Source organism: Charadrius vociferus, unplaced genomic scaffold, assembly GCF_000708025.1.
Source record: "Charadrius vociferus isolate BGI_N301 unplaced genomic scaffold, ASM70802v2 scaffold134, whole genome shotgun sequence".
Taxonomy (NCBI): Eukaryota; Metazoa; Chordata; class Aves; order Charadriiformes; family Charadriidae; genus Charadrius; species Charadrius vociferus.
Window position 1 is genome coordinate 2966125 of NW_009648333.1, and position 23902 is coordinate 2990026.

At 38.2% G+C, this 23902-nt stretch overlaps 1 protein-coding gene across 1 annotated transcript in view; it reads right to left on the reverse strand.

Moving 5' to 3' along the window:
- The window catches only part of GABRA2 (gamma-aminobutyric acid (GABA) A receptor, alpha 2), a 59077-nt gene extending 35269 nt beyond the window's left edge, over window positions 1-23808 (reverse strand). Inside the window, exons 1-2 of the mRNA XM_009884966.1 lie at window positions 23437-23808; window positions 20768-20883 (exon numbers count right to left, since the gene is read on the reverse strand). Of these exons, the coding sequence (XP_009883268.1) occupies window positions 20768-20883; window positions 23437-23507 (187 nt within the window). The 5' untranslated portion in view covers window positions 23508-23808. The remainder of the gene's footprint in view (window positions 1-20767; window positions 20884-23436) is intronic.
- Between the last annotated feature and the right edge of the window lie 94 nt (window positions 23809-23902).

Consider the following 23902-nt stretch of genomic DNA (forward strand, 5'->3'; position numbering starts at 1 on the left):
AAATGTTAAAAGAGAAGCCTTATCTGGCTTAGCTTAGGCCAGTTTCTCCGAAGATGGAAGCCAAAGGTAAACTGACAAAAAAAGATTCAAGAAAGCTAAGAATAAAGAGAGGAAGAAAAACACATTCTATAGAGGTAGTAAAAGCAATAACTATTAAAATGATGTTTCACATGGTTCTCAAGCACTGGTTTCTTCTGATTCTCTTTCCTTACTTGAACTGTCATGATATCAATACTGAAAAGATAATCAAACAATAAAAAAAAGCCATAAACATACCAAATTGCAGAAGATTTATAGATCCTTATCTATCCTTAGCTGAAAGGTTTACTGTGTGCTTTAATATCATTTAGGATTTTACAAACATTAATTATAATAACCTCTCTCTGAAGATAATAATTTCATTATCTTAATTTTTCCATACTTGGGAAGCTGAGGCAGGAGGATTAAATGAAGTGTAAAAGTAATGTGAAGTACAGGTGTTTTCCAAATCTGCCTTCAGCTGTCCAACATTAAGTATCCACACTAGAAAATGTCAACATCATTGACTCGTCAAAAAATAAAAATTCAGAGCATAGTTAGAGTTGGTATCAGTGCCTTTGTCCATTCCACTATGCCAAGTCTCCTGCTGCTGGGATACCCTTTCTGATGGTCTGAAGTCCTGCTGACTTGTTCCTCGGTAGAAGAGCTGGCTCAGCTGAAGCAGGCTGCTTGGCACAGAATTTGCAGCGGCTGAAGTCTAAATCGATCACAGGTTGAGTAATGAAGATCGTCAGAAAAGTCGGCTGTAAAAGTTCCTCATCAGCATTTACCAATTTGTCAAAATTGGAAATTTCCACAGAGGCAATACAATTTTGAACGAATTCCTTTGGACTGCTGCCTGCCAGGCAGTTTTCAAAACTTCTCTCGTTTTTTTTCAAATGTCCCTTCTCAGCTGCCTGCGCCTCTGAAAGGGTCCACAAAGTTCTGGTGTCTGTGATGTGGGGTAGCTAGACATGCAGGGCTGGGCACACCTGAGAGCTCTCTCTTTCCTGCGGAACTCTGAGGCAAGATTATCTTTCTTGAAAAAAAATTTCTGAATATTTCTCAAATTTAAGAATGATCTGTGTTTTGCTCATTCCTGAAATCCTGCTCTCACCAAAATAATTTACAATCGTTTCTTCGCAGAGATCAGGGACAAAACATGCATGGCTCATTCTAGGTATGTTTAAAAGAAGAGCAGAAAGGAGCGTGATCATTGTGAAGTCTTCAGAGTGGACCATCAGCAAGGTTCCAGATGTTCATTTGCATGAAGCTGGCTATATTATCCATTAACTTATTAAGGCTATCTTCACAAGAAAACAGACTAGCAGATTGGGTTGGACTTTATTATTATTATTATTATTATTATTGTTATTTGAATTTTCACTCAATAGAACTGGGTTTGGGCAGCTAAAATAAAAGCAAATCTGTTTGAGGTAATGCAAAACCATCAAAACTATACTTGGTGGGACAGAGCTTTTAAAATATACGTACGCAGTTCTAATGCACAACATGAAACAACTTCTTACAAATGTTATTTTAAATGTAGAGTAAATAGTACCCAGGAGAACACTGCAAGGCTGTAACTGAAGGGCTGCTACGGCATGCAAAAAAAAAAAAAAAAAAGTAAAATAAAAGACTGCTCTTTAATTATGTCAACAAAAAATAAAAAAGGAGGTCAAGTTGCAGTGCTGTGGGAGACTTAACTGAGGATTTCTGAGTTTTTGTGGAAATGCTGTCAAAAGTTTGATGTTACTTTAATTATTTTGCTATAAAAATTATTTAACTGGAATTGACATTGTTCTGACATTGTAATATGGTCTCCAAGGGCACACTTGGCAATGCTGCCCAAAGGCTTTGAAATTGTCATTCATAATACAAGTCAGGAATTGCACAGGTGAAACAGCCAGGGTCTTAATCCATCAAACACTGTTCCAACTCAACATGCTGCCCTTATCTGACAAGCTCCTTAGTGTGTCTCTTGACAGCTCTAGACACTCTCTGGCTGGCAGGGAATGGGGGTCAGAGGAGGTCATGCAACGTGGAGCCGTAAGAGCAGCAAAATCCATAGGAATGCAGACATTTCACAACACAGTTCTGCCAGTTCTTCATTTGGTTTTGTTGCTTTATGTGACAGTTTTATCTATCCGGCTACTCAGCATCTTCATTCATTATCCACTGTTAAATTACAACCGTTTCAAAGCCACATGTGCCTACATAAATACACTCCCCATTTGTAAATCGAAGCCAACTGTGAGAGGAAACAAATTCACTTCCCTCCTTGACATCAGCGCATCACTTCCATCAGCCTCACTCTGTCCTTCACCTATCAGCAAGACAATTTCTTAATACGGGCCATAAGTAAACTTCTCTTTCAAATCTCCATCTTTAACGAAGCATATGTAGAGTAAGCTTACCAGTAAGACCCAGCAATACCTGTAAGTGTTACTGTTAAAAGTTGCTCTCTTGATTCCCTATGGTGTAAATGAGACCTGAATCGGGCACTGTACTTGATTTCTCATGGTGTTTACTGAAACAAGAATATATTCTGGAGAAAACATTCTGGAGACAAATACAGGAATTGAAAGCCAGTAGGCTAACAGACCCCAACTGATTTCCCTCTGAAGAGCTTGTATCTATTAACAGACCTTTTATCATATTCTAAATAGACAGCTCCATGTAAAGACTATCAGAGGTCCTCCAAAGGCCAATTCCTGAAGTGGGGCAACCCTGTAAAGCAATACTGTACTCTTGAAATAAATATCGTTACGTCATTCAGACTAACTGAATACCTGGTCCTGTGTATGAGCCTATTCTTGAATTGGAATTTTTATTTTAGAAGTAGTATTTATTATTCTGAAATTGAATATAGCTAGTCTGAAATAGCAGGAAAATACAAACTTGAAGGAGAATTTACTGTAATACAAAATTTCAATTAAAAGTAGCTCTATCTTTGGAGATGAGTCAGACTTTTTGACCATTAAGAACCCACACATTAACCTGGAAAAAACTGTTTAGCTTAACTGTCAACATCCTTTTCTTCTGTAGCAAAAAATATGACTTGGGAAAACATTTTCAGATATGTTTTTATCCAAGCTAACATCTTTTTTTAGGTGTAGGTTACCCACAAAATGTGCACAGAATGAAATGCAGGCGTACCTGCAACTCAAATAATGTGATATATCTCCACAGTCATTTAATTACTCAGATTTGTCCTGTATGTAAAAGACACTGGTGCAAACTGTAAGAGCACTGTTCCCAGCTAGCAAACAGAATATAAAGTTGTCTCTGTGCTGAGTGATGCATTTACACATTACTAAGATAATTTTCACATGCACATGACATATTTGGGGTTTAACTCTCACTCCAAAAGAAGAAAAGAGTGCAGACCACATACACAGGCATCTTTGCTACTTCATCTCTCTCTCTACCAAGAGACCTCTATTTTACAAACCTTATTACTTCAGGCTACAAAATTAAACATACTTCCAAAGGGTCCTACGAATGAAGAGCCTTGGATACAAGTGACATTTGAGATGCAGTTTTAACTTTATTATGGGCTTCCTCCACAAGTTTGAAAAAGTCACTCAAGGGTAGGGCTAAAGACTGATTTTAGTGCCCAATTGTATCTTTTATTATATTAGACAAGCTCCGCAAAGTTATTCAAGCTCCAAGTTTCCACTTAAATCAATAGAAGTTAATCTGAATGTCTCTGTGGTCCAGATCGTAATGACTAAATTTTGCACTTATATTTGTCTGATTCCCTTTAGTCCCAAATTCCTGTCTAACGTTGTCAGTACCTAAAATTCCCTGGCTGCTTATGTTTCCACCTTAAGGCAAAAATATCTTGATGCTGCCAAGCAGCTTAAAGAACTGGCTCTCAACCAAGTCCCAATGAGTTCCTCAAACTATAAATAATTACAAATTTACTGGGCCAGAAAGACTTTGAGAGAGAAAGCAAGAAAACAAGCAAGAGACTGATTCCACAGCATAGCAGTACTCATGGGATGTAGCAGACATAAATTGAAATCTCTGCTCAATATCTAATTATTTACACAAAGCAGAACTATTCCTTCCAAAGACTGAGGAAGCACGCCCTATCTTAGAAAATTCACCTTTGTGGTCAAGACCGACCCTGACACACAGTAACTGGAGTTTATGTCTCTGCTTTAAATCAGAGCACGCGCTTGACAAGAGGTGCTTGCTCGCTCTCACACACGTTTCCATCATCCCAGGCTATCGGCTATTCTCACGGCTCTTTTCAGGGAAGGCATGAGCTCTGGAGGGGGAACACCATTGTGAACAGTTGAAGTGGAGACCAGTAATGTTTTCCTACCCAAACTTGGATGTTTCATCTGTGTTGGTAAGAAAAGGCTTACCTCTCTTCAGCCTCTCTTCAGCATTTGTTATTAAGTTAGCCTGACGGATTCCCACTCAGTTTATTGACTTTATGAACCGCTTTTGCAGACAGTTAGGATTATGCCCACACCATTTCAAGGCACCGACATGCCTTGCTTTCCCCATGTTCCACAAAGGAGACCTGGGTATTTGAAGCAATGAATTCCACTACACATGAGGTCCAGGAGATGTAGGCACTGCCAAACCTAAGCCCTCAGTCTGTATGGAGCTGATTAGCCAAAGACTGAGAACAGCTCTACAGTCCAGCAGTACAAAACATAGGTCTCAGTCCATGTTCTGACACATATGTAGATAGTTTATACAAAATAAAACATCTCCAATGGAAGAAACCACTCTCCCAGAATGATCAAAAACCTCATGTCTAGTTAACAGAGTTGGAAAGTAGGAGGCACAGACTCAGATCCCTTTTCCAAATCAGGTAGAGAATAAACAAGAAGTTTAAGCTAGAACATATTTCTTCCCTGATGAGAAGGCTGCTGTAGCGACTGGTGCAGCCCATGTCACATCGGGCCAATCAAGCAAGCAGTGTCTAGCTTGAATCTTGCTTAAACATGAGAGAGAGTTTGAAGCAACCCAGAAGTGCATAACTTAATTGGTTCTTTGCATTGGGGAAAAGAAGATGTGTAGATACTCTCAGTCGTTACTGTTGGACTTCATAGACTTTTGGCACCTCAAGCCAATCTCAGAGGTATCAACTGATACCAAGTGATTAAGACAGCAATTAACTACCAGATTTCTTTTTCCCTATCTTTTAAACAGAGTATTCCTCAAATTTACAGGTTAATTGCAAAGGTATTTGTGCAACATGGATGCCTTGGTTGTACAAACATTTGAGACAACTGAGTAATTATAAACAGTAGTCTTGACTATAGTACAATTAACAAAGGGAGAAACAAAATGCTGAAAATAGGAACAAGGAGGAGTGAATGAAATCATTGGGAAGAGCAATCTAAACACATGGGTGGTATGAAATCTGTTCCCATAAAGCCAGAATACCATGAAATCCACCAAATCTCAATTTGTTCCCCTTTCATTACATCCTCACAGACCAAGAAAAAGGAAAAAGAATTAAAATGCATTCCGCTCTAAAATAAATAACAAATGTGAGTCATTTTTAGTTGGAGTCGCACAAAATGTTCAATAGAAACATGAAAGTGAAAACACAGTTCAGTTTGGCTGGAAGAAATGTGATCTTACTGAGATGGGTTACTTAAAAGGTTGAAGTAAAATGAACTTAGCTGACACACAACACATTTGGCAGCAAACCAAAACTACGTAGCATTCAAATGAAAAATAAAACACCAGCACTAAACCTTATCCCTTTAGACACTACAGCTTCCATCAGGATGCAGAGAGATTGTATAAAATAAGCAGGCTGAGTAACAAATGGGATGACTGCATTGTTTAGATCAACTGGATGAGCATGATAAAGCTAAAATGAACCAGACTGCCCCAACACTGGCTAAAGAACGAGACAGAGGAAGACAAAGAGAACAAGAGCACTCAAACAAGTCTGGAAATGGAAGGGAGCAGACTTTGATAAAGTGGAGCAGTAATTATTTGGACCGACCTGAATCTGTGTCATCAGACAAATAGGGATGGCAAAGTTATTATTCCCATGCAACCATATTTCCTTCTAATCTGCTTAGAGGCTTGTGCTATTAGAAAGGAAACCATAACATGCAGGTAAGGCTGAACAATTCTTAAAATTATTTCAGATTTTAGAAACTTAATATTCAGAACTCTTTCTCTTTTTTTTTAAATGTTTGAATTTTATGACCTCGGTACTTAGAGTCATGTAACACCCTGTCAAATTCTGCTGCATTACCCTTCTTGGCTAATTTCAGCTCTAACCTCTGTGCTGTATTCCAAGTCACAGCACGTATAAATCATCCCATTTGATACACTCACTCTGCCAGCCCCTCCTCTACTCCAAAACACATCTCCCCATAACAGCAGTATCATTTTAAAAAAGCAGCAACTTCAAGTTTCTCTTTACAGTCATAAAGTGGCCCGGTCCAGGCTTATTAAGATATGCCTTTATTGCACGGTGGCTCCTGACTCACTTGATTTCAATTGCTAACTTATTTGCTTGTTCATCTCCTCTTACACAGGCCCCGGTGCTTTTCTAACCATGATCACTCAGCCTAGATTTTCTCCTGGTTAGATTTCAGAAGCCCCTTTGGCTTATGCTGGTAAACACGTCAACTTGCCAGTAAAAGGACAAGTTATGAGAGGCAGCTCTCCTTCAGTACCTTCCCATGTTCCAAACATTAAAAAAACCAACAACTTCTTATAATTGCCTGGAAGAACATCACAGGGGTCAGAGTCCTTCTGCATCAAGGACGTGAAATGGCTGCAGAAGTCACACTGGCATGACCAAGGAACTCTGACAATACGTACACAATACATACAGGATTTCACCCTTTTTGGCTACACACTACTTTTTCTAAGCCAAAACAGACACTGCCACAGTGCTTATTACCCTTGTTAATTAATTAACGAAGATTTGGGTAGCATGCCAGAGCCCACTGAAGTCAGAGAAAAAGGCCTCTCCTGGTGCTGGCCAACTTCAGAGGAAGACTTTGGAGAATGGTTGTCTCTCTGGTCAGCCATAGCGAAAAGAGTTGGCACCCTGGAGCTGACAGAAGCTCTGGGAAGAATATTCTTAGCTTGTTCCGTGGCAAACGCTTATTGTGGTCAGAGGTCAGCATCTTCGCAAGAAGCAAAGTATGAAATTCACATGTTCTGAAGTCCCAAAGGCTGATGGAGCTCCTCTAGAGATCAACAGATTTAAGAAAGCATTGAAAATGATGATCCTTTCAGGTAGACCAATTTTACTGTCTGTATATTGCGAGTCCCTTGTTACTATAGTCCTGGAGTGTGCAGTCATTAAAAATGGAGCTATAGTTCTTTTATCTTTTGCTAGCCTTGTACTTTGCATTCAAGCATGACAGTTAGCAATGGTAGAAAAAGGTAGTGCCTTTATTTAATAGAGCTGTGTATTAGTGGGCACTCTTAATGCATTTTTTTGCAGCAGGAGCCTCGAATATATTTTTAATAAGTAATGCTGTATGAAACTCCGTAATAGCATTTCAGAAGATTGTGACACACTGTCAAAAAAAACTAGACAGCATTCTAATCCTTCTATCAACCAGCCAGCAGTTCCTATTTTAAGCCAGGTGAAATAACTGTGAAGTACAGGAAATTAATGTTGATCCAGACTACTCTAATATTCTCAAAAAAGCTAGCACGGACTTACTAAGATCAGCTGGAGGTTGTATGTACGTTAACACCCTAAATACCCAGGGTGCATAAGAACAGGTAGGCACACTTTTTTTTTATACTTCCCTGATCCCTACGGCTGCTGAAATGCAGGGAAAGGAGGAAAGGAGGTATGGAGTTTGAGACACAGCAGAAATCAGACTGGCTGCCAAGATGTCTCTTTTTTTTTATTATTCTTAACACTTTTTTGCTTGGCAGGACAACCTGTGGGTTGGTCATGGGTAATAAGCTTCTTGCTAAACAGAAATCCTGACAAACAAGTTCATGGCTTGACCCAACAGAGAATCATGTTAATACTTAGATTGAACAAGTACCCCCCAAAAGAGCAAAAAATAATAACATGGACAGTAATGAGGCAACCTTTTTTTAAATCCTATTTTAACATGTTAAATAGTTGACAGTTACACTTTTGTTATCTAGTTAGTAATAAAAAAAGGTCTTTGATTAAGGCTGTGTAATGTGCCTACAAGAAGTGTATTGTAGCACTCAAAAGTCCCACGGCTGAGTCATTTGAGTGTCTTCAAGCTACTTTACAGATAGCAGTGTTTCCCAGAATCTCCTCTGAAACATACTCCCAGGATACTCCCAGAGCTTGCATTAAGCAGCCTCAAATCTGTCTTTTATGGTTGCCTGTGACAAGAGAATTCCCCTCTGGCTGTCCGTGGACTTTCAGAACCCATCAGGCTTCTATATGTGGAAAGGCTATATATTTATGACAAGAACCTGCTTTTAATATTAAATTAACAGGTTGGGTTTTTTACAGGCAGAAAATACAAAACAGTATTTTTTTTCTTTAAAACAATGCCTAATGTGAGTTTAATTAGAATCTCATTTCTTAAAATGCAAATTCTTCTAAGCAGATACTATGCCTTTCTGAAAATGCAGACAGCATCTACCACAGAATATTATTTTAGAACAATTGGTTGTTTTAAAAATAGCATATTATGCAGTAGTAAACAAGATTATCTGTTGGTTTTGGTTTTTTTATGGTCAACTAAAGACAAAATGCCTGGTGAAAAAATAAAGAATTTTCCCACAGATGGAAACGGATTATTAAGGATGTGACCATTCCCTTATCTCAGACAACAGGCATTTGTATTTCCCTTCTCATCTTCTTTTTTTTTTTTTTTTCCAGGAGGAAATATCTTCCCTTTTTTTCAGAAACTGCATGAGGCAATGCAGTACCCAGTTCACATTTAAAGATCTAGTAGAAAGAAGTTCACTGTCTGGTACTCAGTTAATCCTATGGACACTGATGAGGACAGTTCGTGAAATGCCACGGCATGTCCTCAGGATGGCAGAGGGGCTTTAACACCACAGCACTGAATCTAAGACTCAAATCTCTGTTTTTCCTCATTTATGTACTCCACACTACAACTGCTCCTCAGCCTCTTCTCATCCAGAGGGACTTCATTCCTCATTCAGTGAGCCTATAAATTGTGAAAAACATAAATTACTTCAAATAATGAAAATAAAAAGGCATCTACAGTAGCCTTTAGATTGTCAGTCAGAAGGAAATATCTAGAAGGTTAGGGTGGTGTATTCAAGACAGGAATTGTTCCTTCAAATCACCTCTAAATTCTCAGAGAGAACTGCAGACTCTCCTTCCCCCTCCATTCCCTTTCTGCTCTCTGGTGTTGTGCTGAAAGGCTCACACACTTGAGGGAATGGAAAAGGATGACTCTAATAACTCCCAATCTCCTGACAGAAATGGTCTGAAGAACCCATTATCTTAGGACAACTGAGAATGGATACAAGAAAGAAAAAGCAAGAAATGTGTTGGGAAGACAATTACCTCTTTTGGATGACAGAATCAGCACCAAGCAATGGAGACCAACAAAGAGAAAAAGAACTAATGACAGGGCAATCTTTCAGTCAGAAGATATATTTTTTTTCTGACATTAAGGTATTTAAGGGATCAAGAGGATGATTTTTTTTTAAAGTAAAACAAAGGAATGCATTGAACGCAGGTAGATAACTCCAGGAAACTACATTCGCATGAAAGTTCACAAACGCAAGCAGTCTAGAAACGCTTCAAGAAAGAAATAAGGAGTTTCAAAAACCAGCTTATTTAGAAATCCAGGTGGAATATATCTTCTGTATAAACCTCTCCACTCAGGTCAAATCTGTGTTAGAAATTATGTGACCTATAAACCAAAGCACTGTACCAAGGCTTGGAGACATAGATCTGTTCCATTACCAATGGAACTTCACCCTCATGAACCTTTTATATTTACTCAGATATAAAAGTCACCCCTTTTGCAAAGTACTCTGAGTTCTCTGATACATTTTAAGCATAACTGCTGTGAGAAAAGCCATGACGTATGTATAATGGACATGTAGGTTTTACAGCATGCATCAGTTTTTAATTGATTCTTCTTGAACTACATGTGTCAGAACATAGTGAAGGTCAGTTTCCATCGCACTGAATTTGGATTGCAATCAACTCTGTTAGTCATAACACTACAACATTACAATATACTTAATTTACAGTTTGTAAAAAACACAGATTAAGCAGACGGAACATAGGGAATCCATGTTTTCCCCAAAAAAATTGCAGATGAGGATGCATGATCTCGAACGATTCAACAAAACATGCACGTGAAGGAGCAACAATGTATGCATGCACATAAAAATTATTAAATGTAATTTGGTCTGATGCAACTAAATCCAATCTCTGTCTTCAGCTACACAACTTCACTAAAATGTTTCATGTCCTCTGATGTGCGCAATAATCGCAGGTAAGAGGGAAATTGATTTACACTGCTTTCACAGAGTTAACTGCTCTAATTATTAAATAGCCCTCAACATATGGCAAGGAATTACGGAATGTAAATCAAGAGCCATGTGCTACAAAGTAATCACACAAATGGTTCCCAAATAGCAATACCACTTCCAGAAGGTTGGCAGAATCATACCTTCCTGATGTACAGATAATTTCAGAAAACTAGTGCTGACATACTCTGCATTATAAAGCAAACTATTATTAGGATGACAGTGGTAAACAAAACTTCCTTTAGCTCGTGATTAATTTAATTCGAGCATTAACCTGAAAAAACAGACATAAAAATGTGTTTAAAGATTAATCTTGGCATATTAAAGTGCTTCAATTCTTATCATTAAAATTTATTAGACTTTTGACAGTATTAATTCAAAATCTTCTGCCGATGCTTTAATTTAGCAGGCTGGTACAGCAACACAAAATGTTATCCGATATATCCTCTATAGCTGCTTTTTGAGACAGATGACTCATTCCCAAGAAACATTAATGTCAGAAATCTCAATGCATGCATATACCATAATGATAAAACTGCTTACATTATATATTCCACTTTCAAGTTTCCAAAGCGTATTTGAAAACATTATCATTCAGCTTTCTTAATCTGACAGTTGTTTAAAAGTGGCCAAAGTGCTCAAATTTTGAGCATCATGCCCTTTCCCCTGTTCCCTGCTCATAGTGGTTTTTCACCTTGGCTTGTATTAACCTAATGCCAGGTTAATTGAAAAACAGTGTGATGTTCTACTTGGTATCTGTTTCTTGGAGGCTTTAGAAGCTACTGTTAGATACTAATAGTAGCCACTAATAAGAGCTACTAATATCAACAATTAATACAGACCAAAATACTGTAAAAAAAAAAAAATCAGTTTTAATGTACAGTCAATTACAATGTCCTCCTGCATGATCCTGGTTGATGAAATACCTCTCTCTCTACACTACTAATTCTAAAAATTGGATGCACTAGATTGTGCTTTGAAAAGGTTATTGTTTAAAATGCTCAAAAATGGTGGCATTCCAAGAAAACAGAAGCAGGAATATGTAGTCAGGAGTACTGCCAGAAGCGACAGATCTAGCTCAGACCAATCAGCACCACCAACAAAATTGTACTGGCACAAAAGGAAGGCCATACAATCTGTGGGTGGAGAAGGATCTTTGCCTTCTACCTTGGGAATTTGCCTTCCCATAATTTCAACCTCCCCAATCCCATTTCATTAGATATAAAATCTTGCAGGCAGCTGGATGTTAGCAGGGGTACCTGGGAGGAGGGTACAGTGGGTCTGGGTTTCATACCACAAAAACAAAAAAATGCAAAGTTAGACAGCTGCATCTACACAGCATGTCTGGCCTGGATTTCAGGAAAGCTACATTTAGATGGAGTGAAATAAACTCATGGAATTTTGGTCAAAGAAGAGTTGGGCCTTCTCCAGAAGAATGTATGAAACAGGTATTTAGAAAGGGAAAAGGAAACTATGAAAACAGAAGTAAAACAGAAGACCTGCATCAGGACACTTCAGAAGTGCAGGATTTAGATGTTCCTCTCTGCTCTTGTGAGACCCCACCTGGAATATAGCACCCAGCTCTGGACCCCTCAACATAAGGATATGGACCTGTTGAGAGGATCCAGAGGAGGGCCACCAAGATGATCAGAGGGCTGGAGCACTTCTCCTATGAAGACAGGCCAAGTGAGTTGGGGTTGTTCAGCCTGGAGAAGAGAAGGCTCTCCAGTGAGACCTTATAGCAGCTTTCCAGTATCTACAGGAAAGATGGGGAGGGGCTTTTTACAAGGGCATGTAGTGATAGGATGACGAGTAATGGCTTCAAACTGGAAGACAGTACATTTAGAATAAGTATTAGGAAGACATTTTTCACTCTGAGGGCGGTGAGACTCTGGAACAAATTGCCCAGGGAAGTTGTGGCTGCCCCACCCCTGGAGGTGTTCAAGGCCAGGCTGGATGGGGCTTTGAGCAACCTGGTCTGGTGGGAGGGATCCCCGCCCATGGCAGGGGATTGGAACTGGATGATCTTTAAGGTACCTTCCAACCTAAACCATTCTATGATTCTATGATTCCATGTTGAGCTCTGGGATACATAGTGTCGTACAGCTTTCCAGTTCCCTGTATGTTGCCTATCTAATGAAGACAAAGTAAACTGGGAATGATTCAATGAAACACAGTGCTTCTCCTTTAAAACACTGTCTTTTCCCATATTTCCCTTTTCAGGACTCCAGGTTATGGTGACAGTGGGAAAAATTTGGCTAGAGTCACTTTTAGTCTATTAGTCAAATCTCAGCTCCCGCTGAACGTTAGAAAATCCAAGGCAAAGCCCATAAAAAAGGGTATGTCCTCTGCATATTTCCAAACCTTTCCTATTTACTCCAAATCTTCTATTCATCACAGTAGATTATTTATGAATAGTAAGCTCCAGAGTTGTAGAACCCTGTGCATTCTGCTGTCCATAGGCAGTCTAAACCTTTAATCTACACAGGTATTTTTATTAGCTATATCTTCCAGAACTGACATTCTAAATGTAGTTTTTTCACAGTTGCCAATTAAGATGGAAATCTGCAGCCATTATTTCAGTGTCTTGCTGGCTGTAAGTCACAGAAACTTAGAATAACTCAGTTTAAAAATCACCTTTGGAAGGTCCAAAGCAGAGCAAGCTCTGAAAACAGATCAGGTTGCCCAGGTCACAGTCTGTCAAATTTTGAGCATCATCACAAAAACTGAGAGTCCACCACTTCTCTGAGCAACCATTACCTCTGTGACTCTGTTGAAAATCCCCGTCATTGACCTAATAGTTATGAGCTTGCCCAGTAAAGCTAAGGAGGTGAAAAAAAAAAAAGTAATATTTCTTCATTTTTTAAATCATTTTAGATTATGTCTCAAAAATAAAGATAGTATTGTTCTATTGTTTTCACCACAATCAGGCCTTGAATGGAGTAGAAGCCTGTTGTGCTATGCAGAATATAAATACATAGTAAGAGGTGTGTCTCGTGGCAGTTTTTATTTATGGGGTGCTAAAATACAGGAAATATACTTAAATATATATTTGTCATTAGAAGTTGCAAGAACTAAGGTTAAAAAACCCAAACCTTTTCTGTACAAAGAAGCTGAAGGAGTTCTGCATGTCCATTTAATCCCAAGTTTTTTGTTTCGGTTGAAAATAAAATGTCAAAACTTGTGACTGAATTGTCTTGAAAGCAAGTTACGCATGACTGTTTGCTTAAATACTGGTTGTTGCCACATGACCAGAAATCACCATCACTAAAACAGTGATGCCTACTCATATCACAGTATGATGTAACTACCATATTTCCTTAAATCAAACATAGTCCTAAGGTCTATTTTTCCAGCTCTGTGAAGGACAGAGTATTCCAAGTATTGTCTGTGATCTATAGATCTAAAACCTAAAATCTAAAAAAATTCAAAGAGCATCAATGCTTTTATTAACTGCTGATTTAATACTTCTTCACCAAAACTTTCTTAATACCTTTAAGTGACTATGCAAGTGAATTAGAGATCTCTATAGCTTCCTTCTTACATTCTTACATTCTTTAGTTAGCGCTGTTTTTTTGGTATACTTTATCAAAGAAAAGATTTGAAACATAATTTCCTGTGTGTCTCCTATACAAAGAATATACAAAACTGAGTACTCCATGGCTACGTCATAGTGGTACACACTAAAGGATTTCCCTGACACTGTTTATAAGTACACCTTTTAGTGTAACCCGGAATACCATTAAGTTTGTATTAAAAAATATGTTTTTGTTGCTACAGAATGACTAACATTTTATTTCATTGTAAGCAACATATACATTGATTTCTACATTTTAAATTCACTTTTTGCTTGGTTAAAATCCACTACTAAAAATCCATGAAATCCATTAAAATCCCCCAAAGATGTCCTGGATGAATTTCTAATGCTCTTAAATATTTCTGAAAACGTTTCAGAGTTAGATTATTTAAATAATAATTATATTTCCAATTCAGGTGGCATTACACAAATTGTATCGTTTCACAAGGGTAATAAAAATTTCAGAACTATAATATTTCAATCCTTTGGTACTTGGCTATTAAAACTAGTCAGCCTGAGTGAGAAGCATCTCTATATTTTGGATAGCAAACTCACTGCAAGATTTATGTAACATCATAAGAGGCCTCAGTGGGAAGCAGTCAACAGTAGAACACCTTGGATATCAGGAAGGCCACTGCTTTTCAACCGGTTTCTAAATAACCCAGAATAACTACAATGCTGAAAAAAGGTGATGTTTGTCTTAGCTCATCAAATATGGCTGAAAAATTAAACCATGCCATCAGTCTGATTTACAACAAGCTCCAATGAGCTCCACAGAAACCTGCAGTATCTGCTTTCATGTCTTCCTCGTAGCTGAGATAAAAGTAAGCAAAGCCTTAATTCAGCTTTGGTGTCATCAGCAGTATTTCTAGCATTAGAAGTAAATGCTGATGCTTTGCCAGGAAAAAAAAAAAAAAAAAAAGAAAAAGAAAAGTACTGAATATACATGTTCAGTGCACTGGGAGATCATCCCAGACAAGCTCCTTTATAGGCATATAAACTTTACTGAAAAGTACCTAGATTTTTGTTAACTGTTGCGAAGCACAACATTTTGCCACTTTGCACAGAGCAACACTTTCCCCAATTGCAATACTCTGCACAGTTGCAACATTAATTTTACTTTGGTATCTTCACTGTTGCTTTATTCACAGGCTATAAATAAAGAAAGAAATAAGCTTTGTTTAGCTCCTCAGCCACTATCCCATCCTACATCCTTTTTGCTGGTTTGTTCTTCAGTACCACAATGATTTCTGAGTTTTTTTTTATCCTTCCACTTTCCTAATGATTCATTCCCTAGAATGTTTATAGCTACTGAGTTAGTTCTGTTCTCAGATTCTAGCACCATCTGCATGCCCTGGACGACTAATTAAATGAGGTTTTCATATCCTCTTCTCCATTGCCTTTCCATTTTTTACAAGGAGTGCTTTTTGCCAGTATCCATTATCCACAACTCTAACATCAATTCATCCGAGTTTCTCGCTGACTCCTCTGAAAGCACCCTTACGGCCATATTCCGTGTGATCCTTCCAGGTACACCTACGAAAGAGCACGCAGTAGTTTACTCCTTTGTTCTCGCTGACTCCTCTGATTCTGTGTGATCCTTCCAGGTACGCCCAAGAAAGAGCACGCAGTAGTTTACTCCTTTGTGTCCTGGCATAACGACAGAGATGGTGGGCTGTCAGCAAAGGCAAGTGATGCTCTGAATTGCTCTGCACCAGCACTGGCAGAGAGACTTTACCATTTCCAAAAGATGAAGCTGGAGCAAAGAAGGGCTAAGGAAATAGCCAGAACTGAGCAGGGCAACTGCGCTTTTTCCTTTAAAAACAGTAGTGAAAGCTTTCCCGTAGTGTTTTGCAGCAAAAAATAGCCAAAGGACCTTCTTTTAGGATACTCTGATTGTGTATCAAGCATGATGAGGCTGACAAACACTGCCAAGTCCTGAGTGCCCAGATAGGGCACTGCTACAGCTACAACCTCTTCTAAAGCTGATCAAAAACTCCAAATCACAGAGATATATATATATACTGCCCTAAATTTAACATATTCCAGATTATCAGCATATGGTCACGGCCTTGTTTTGTGGCAGCTGAAGACGTACAACTCTTTGATAAACACATACACACATACAAACACATATATAGAGCTCTTCTGATCTGGGGTGAAAAAAGTTTCCTGTGAAAAAAATGTTTTTTCCCTTTTAGCATATATCAGTGAGCACATCATACAACTTTTAATCAGAGTCTGATACTCTGTGCTACTACACCGATTCTCCGCAATGATATATCCAGTGCTGCAAAGGTGAATGACCATACACCCAAGTGCTCACTGCTCACCATCTCTCTGATAGCAATAAACAGCAATAATCCTCCCCTGTTCTCTTCAGTTTTCCTGCTCGATTTATTTACAAAATGTTGGGGGAAAAAAGGTTTGGGTATGTCTGTAAGTGAAACGCAATGGACATTCTCGTTTAAAGCAAGCAGAACATCTTAAAGTCACCTTGCAGCAGAGATGGATCTTTTAGAATGGAACCACAGTGGCATTCAGTTTTCACCTACCTACTGTCTGGTCCTCAGTTTCTGTAATAATCAACATTTACCTCTTCGGTTACAATGAGAATGTCACTCCTGAAGCCAGTGAGACCGACCACAGTTTGTGGAAAGATCCTCAAATTGTATAAATTTGCAAAGCTCTTTTCAATGTCAATATGGCGGCTGAAAATCTGGGCTTCAGGCTGTGAAGTCCAGTCCTCTGTCCTTTTAGCTTCCCTTCATGGGTGGTTTGTTGGGTTTTTTTTTCCAAGATTTAAATTTTATATTTTCTAAGTCTTGTATTCAATTATATTTTATAAATTTGGGAAAGTAAAACAGAGAGAAGTTCTAGAGCTGCTGGAAATGGTCAATTTCAAACGTGAGAAAGCAAAGCAGGCTGAATAGCTTACGGAGATGGTAAGACTATTGAAGTATCCAACATCAAAATCCTAGCACCACCTCCATTCCTTCTCCCTTCCTTCCTCTTTTTCATCTTTAAAAAGAAGCTACCATTTAAAAAGATGGATGTTTTTGCTGACAGACCTAACACACAAGATCATCAACATATTAAAAGACGTTACCTCAATCTATGTCCCTTTTTCCTTTAATCATGTCTGTCCATGGGGCAGAGGAAAGCAGACAGATAATTCAGTCACTTCCAGATTTGAATGCAGCTGTATCTCAGCTTCAACATTCTGTTGTCTCATTAATTGAAGATCTTAATTCTTTTTTGGTCCCTTGCTTAGTTTCAGTGTCCATTGTTTTGTGGATTTCTTTTTGTATATGCTAATAAAAATCAAAGGATTTATGGAAAAGTGCTACCCTAAAAGTCTTGCAAACATTAGCGCGAATAAATAGAAGAAAATACCTTCATGATTTTGAAGAAAATCATACAATCAAACTCTGACTTGTCATTTGCATGGCCATATTTCATACAAATTAGAGCTCATGACATAGGGAATTTGTTTTGAAACCAAACTTGTAATTTATTTATTTTTATATCTAAACAGAAATGGCGTGGAATGTTTGGGTAAAACAGTTCATGTCAGAACTGAAAGTGCAGTCAAGAGTGTTCCAGCTGCAATCCTGTGCTTAGCATAAAATGAGTAGAGAGAAAAATTCATCTCCCCTTGAATCCCTTCGTGCCTATCACACAGTAGGTCAGGGTACCATCTAAGTCAGACGAGATGTCTCTGATTTCAGGGGACAGTGCAGTGTCTTGTTTTCCCTGCCCACACCCATTTTGCAGGCTATTTCATCACTACAGTATTCATGCATCCCTCAAGGATCCCAGCTGGTAGCACAGCCAATAGCCAACAGCCAAAACCTGTTTGTACGACAGTGCTGCATCACCAGTGAAAGTTAAAGCCGCCTCAACATTCTCTAGAAAATAGTACTCAGTTCTGAAGAGTATCGATGTATCACTAAAGCATCGAGTTACACACTCTAAGTACTCACACCAAGTGTCCCAGAAAAATTAATTCTAAATCTATTCCTAAATTCAAGAACAAATTCCCAAACAGACAATTACTTCATTGAATTTATATACAGCCTTTCACCCTATACCTTTCCACTTTGTCGGTCAATAACTAGCTAAAATGCCAGTGTTAAGCTAAGAGTTTTCATTATTAAAAACACTTTTGAGATGAATAATTCTTTACAATGAGCTGCATTTTTGCTGTAAGGCATCTCTGAAAATGTCTTTCACAACAGGTGAGAGCGGGCTGGTGAACAACTCTTGCTTTCAGAAGACTTTAAAAGAATCCATCTCAGACCCTGGACTATTTCTGTTGTAGCACATGTTAGGCCAGATTGTGATCTCCGTCATAGCAGTGTAGCAGGATAATGCAAGCTGCTATGCCAAAGTAAATGCTCTACTGGTTACAATTGAATTATTTCAGATTCACATAAATGCAAGTGGAAGAGAACTGAGACTAACTATATTAAATTAATGACATGTGGCGTGGTCAAAATGCAGTAGTCTATACAAAAACACTTTTAGAAACTGTCAGGACTCACTAGGCACACAGTGTTTAAAAAAAAAAAAAAGATTAATTATTTCCTTTTTTTTTTTTCCCAAAGTACAGGTTAACAGAGAAAAAAGAATAAAGTGCCACAAAAATCCTGAAATACAAAACTCCATAATTACTAAGCATTATGTACAAAACCATTTTCTGGTATATTTCATATCACAGATTATCACAATTGGCTTTTACAAGCGTTCTTTTAAACTATAAGAATCCGTCCATCCACAACTCAAGTATTCTTGCAGATTAAGATTAATGTATCATGAATCATCACGGTTTAATATGCATGACACAGTTTCATTTCACACATGTTCTGCATGGGTTGATTGCCATGTATGCCAATATCAAACAGATGTTAATTCTTTAATTTTTATGCTCCCAAAGTATATTTTAATTACCTAGGAGGCTTGGCAAAGAAAAACAGGAGGTATTTTGAAGTAGATTTAGTAGAAAATCTAAACCAAAAATCCATTAGAAAAATAATTTTTAAAATTCATGTTTTCAGCAATATCAATTTTAATATTAAAAAGAATACATGAGATGCAAAGGAACGGCAGACTGCTCTCATTAGCTAGCACATTCCTTGTTGTAAAGAAGAAAAGAGTTTTTCATTATTTTCCTAATAAATCCCATGATTTTAAAAGCCCTGCCAATTAAACACAAGCATTGTGATATGAAATGTTTCTGCAAGTCACCTGCAAGGCACTGTATGTTTATACTATGTCTAAATTCCTAAATTTGGGTATTTTGCAAAGAAATCGGGTCTCCACGTAAAACATCACTATAAAAATTCTCAAATCAACAGTGCTCTATGTCTCATTTTATGGATCATCGAAATTAAAAAGTCCTTAAATAGAAAGGACTCTTAAATATAAAGGACTCTACAGAGGCCAGCAATGGAAATGCAAAGATATCCCAGGCTGAGATTAACGCATAACGAGGATGCTGCTTACAGCCAGCGCCAGTTACCCACTTTATGCCGTGGCAGACACAAGCCAAAGGTTCTCCAGAACCAGAACGGCAGCAGAGCCACAGGTCAGGATGGAAGACCGTTGGCTAAAAGCTGCGAGCTTTAACTAATTCTTAATTTGATCAAACGGAGTGGTTAGATTAATTTCCATGGAAGTTAGAGCAGGTCTCTGGCTTTGGGCCTCATCTTACCGAAATCAAGAGGAATGGGAATGGCTCCCGGGGATTTTGCACTAGAATTAGTTTCGGCAAGCTGAAACAGTCTCCGGGTTGAAAATTACAATTACCCAAACTGCTACGAATAATAATAATAATAATAATAATAATAATAATGATGTTATATCTGATGCATAAATATTTATGTTAGATAGAATAAATAGCAGATAAACAATAATAGTAGATAAAATTTTATCCAAACCAGGATATTCTGCCCCTCCCCATACCACAGAGATCTTTTTGCACAGTAATACTTCCAACACCAAATTCTTTTAATTTCTTGATTACATACTTACTGGCATACAGCTTTAAAATAAAAATGTGAACTGACATTTTGAAAAATAACTGACAGTCATGACACAAGAGTGCAGTCACCTCTGTCCTCCAATATTCTCTTTTTTCTTTTTTTTTTTTTTAATGCTCAAATACACGCAAGGTACCCCAAAAAAAAGATGCCAGGGAAATCCTAATTCCAAGGAAGTGAAAATGACGACATTCCAATTGAATTTACTGGGACAAGGAATGAATCTAAATGTGGATTTTACACACACCACACAAAACACTTGTGCAGATTTCTGAAAACATATACTCATCGCATTGCAGGGAATCAAGCCTGCATTCCTTGCTCAACCAAAATTCCCTGGCTGGAATAACAGCTTTAGATGTTATTTTTGTTCTCATTCTGGTTTACTATGTTAAATCACCAGATTATTTTTTTCTTTTTGCTTAAGATAAACGTGTGAAAGTGCCTCCTTTCCATTCATAGATGTTATCTTCCTCAAACTTCAAATGATTCAGCTGGGTGAATATAGAGTTATAAATAATTTATCAAGATACATACCAGTTGTTAGGAAAAAAAAAAAAAACCACCACCCTGAAGGAGGAATATCACTGCATAAAATCTGAACATTAAAACTGACTTTTTAAAATCAATCTTCAATTGTTTTTATTACCTCCTAATCCGGGTCTGAGACGATTATCATAACCATCCAGAAGTCTGTCTAGAATTCTTGTAAAGATGGTGATGTTATTCTTAGCTTCGTCTTCCAGGGAGTCAGCCAGCACTGATCTAAATGGATATTTTACATTTTAGAAAGTGCTAGATATGCTTTCATGTACATTCAACATGCAGTTTTTGCAGGCTGGCCTTGAACATTTAACTTGCTGCCCCCTAATAGGAAGGGTGTAGTTAAGAGTGTCTGAATACACAATTTATATATGACGTGCTCAGAAACTTAAGAGTCGACAATATACTATTTAAAATTCCCAGGATTCCATCTTCCAGTAGCCTCTACTTCTAGTCAACATTGCATCCCCATGAGTGCTCCTTCAAGCTCCACTAACACATCTGGCTGTGCAGGTGCAAGAGCCGAAAAGAGCTTCCCGGGCCTCGGTGGCACATCGCTCCCGCACTGATAACCCCGGTTCCCACACGCAAAACTGCCTCCTTCCAGCTCTATCCTATCTGTCCTCACCTAAGTATGCTCCGTCTCTGGATAAATCCTGTGGATGTGCTTCCACCCAATGGTCATGTAACGTACATGACCAGAAGAAGTAACATGAGGGAAAACTCCAGCGATCATGCTCAGGGAGTCCTCTGATGTCAGTGTTTGGTGGGTGGGAACAACGATGCTGACTAGCAAGCTGCAGGCTAGCTGTGCATAGCCTTCATGTTTCTAAAACGCTATTCTGTTACCAAAAAAACCCACTATCCGATGTTACATTAGACACAGACGAACCTTCTAAAAGTTGGGTAGAAAAAAACCCCGTAAGTGAAGTGTCGAGAAAAATCTATAGATCATCAAATGCTTCAAACTTCCCCGAGAAAGAAAGAGATGTTACAGCCTTTATGGGTCGTATCTCTATGGAAAACCCCAGGGGCTGCGACATCGTTCTGCTGTGGGGCTGAAGAGTCCTCCCAGACCTGGACATCCCCACCAAGGGGGTTGTGTACCGGGGAAACACTCCCGTGCAGAAAGCCTTGCACAGGCAGATGTTACTGTCCCACCGATTTTAAGCACCATGCCTGTGAAATGCACGAGCTTATCGGTCTTACCTACTTAATATCGGAATATTAGTACCAAGGAAGCAAAGCATTGCATGCTATGTGCATTAACATTTATACCTTCTTCAGCCATCTGATTTTTTAACCCAAAATGTTTGAGCATTCATCATCTCTAAATGAACTACTGATCAAGGCATTCTGAATGCCATGAAAACACGCATGTTTTCTTCCTCCTCCAACCCAAAAAGTAGGTTTGGGTGACATTTTCTCTAAAGCAAGCTATAAAATGATTAAAGAGAGGGCTTTACTTTGGTCCCCAATTCAACAGCATGGAGGAAGTATTTAAATGTAAATCATTGCAGTCTGTGTTTTCTATCACATAAACCATAGAATCCACCAAAATCAGATAACTTAGACAGAACATACCAAAACATGGTGTGCGATTTTACCGATGTGTGAGTTTTTTCTTAATTTTAATTACCGGATGGCTCATTTTTTTATTTTTAAAATGTATTTCTGTACTGTCAGTCTCTGCCATTTTTTAAGCTTCTTTCTGAGACACGACAGGTTTTTTTTGAACTCGAGATACCACTAAAAAATTAGATCATACAATTATATCAAATTAGGGTCGAATCCTGCAAACTTTACTCAGGCATAAACTCCTTAATTACGCATGTAGTCTCTTTGACGTCAGTGAGATTACTCACTTGAGTAGGGTTTGCAGGATCTGGCCCACTGTGACTCAACTAATACTGCACCATAGTTAGGCATAAAGTGGAATAAGAAACATAGTTTCAGGAAATATTTTGTTCACTGGGAAATAGAGAAAAAATAAATGCAGACTTTGAAAATCGGGAAACTTGCATTATTTAGCTTCTGATCCTTACCATATTAGGACAAGACCTACTGCAGTCAGAAGCAAAGCAAGTAAACCGAAGTTACAAACTACAACTAATCGCATGTTTCGGGACTGTGAGTACCACAAAACTATCAGGTGATAAAAATCGCTTTCTCTTATGTTGCCACTTCAGAAATTGAGAACTTCAAACAACATAAGAAAAGTTGATTAATAAATGAGGCTATTGTTTTATTATATGTGATTGTGAAGTTGTATGCTATCTCCACCTAGAGGTTTAAAGCTTAAGTATCATTTTGAATTCTGTTATGTTGACCAAGAAAAAAAGACACAAAAAAAGGCATGCCTATATTAAAAAATATGCAAGCATTATTCTAGAGACTGTGATTTGCTGTTTGACTTCATGATAATCTATTTCTCCATCTTAACTGTTCTGTATAGTACAGAATCACAGTGATACAGTAACTCCAATAAATCATTAAGATCCAATAAGGCATTTAAAGGAATTATTTTTTTAATGCTGAAATAAAGCATCAAATCACAAAATGATTAAGGGCAAGAGATTAGGCTTATACGTTCCCCAGACCACCTTCTACTTCATTTGCTCTGGAAACTATGTAATACTGCATTCAGGCAGCTAAGAAAGCTATTTTTTATTACATTACTACATACTATACTTTGATAACCTCTCACATGAGCTTACCCTTAGCACATCGTAACATACATGTTTGTACCGAACAACGAAATAAGCATCCTCTCACCTTGTTGGTAGCCACACCAATAAAACGAGAAGAACCAACTGCATCTCGGAGAGTGCCAGCTTCCTCTTCATCGCTGCTCTTCTCAAAACCTAACCGTGCAAGAAAAACACAAACCCCCTCTCAGCTACAGTCAGTCAGTCAGTCTCGGCCGAGCAGCGCTTTCAACTTAACCCGAGGAGAAATATGTCACTTCAGTGGAGAAAGGAAACCACTGGATTTCTGCAGCACTTTTCACTCCTAGCAACTTATTGTATCTCCATCTTTCCCAACGATCCTGCTCTGTGCAAAGAGGCAACGCATGATCAAAAGTGGCATGTGAGCAGACGCATCAGATGCTTCCCTTTGCCGTAAGCTCAAAGCCCCAAGACGAAAAGGAACCAAAAAAAATAAAAAATAAAATTAGGGAAAAAAAAAAAAAACAAAAAACACCCCTATGCATAAAAAGACCGGGCTTTAACGGCACACC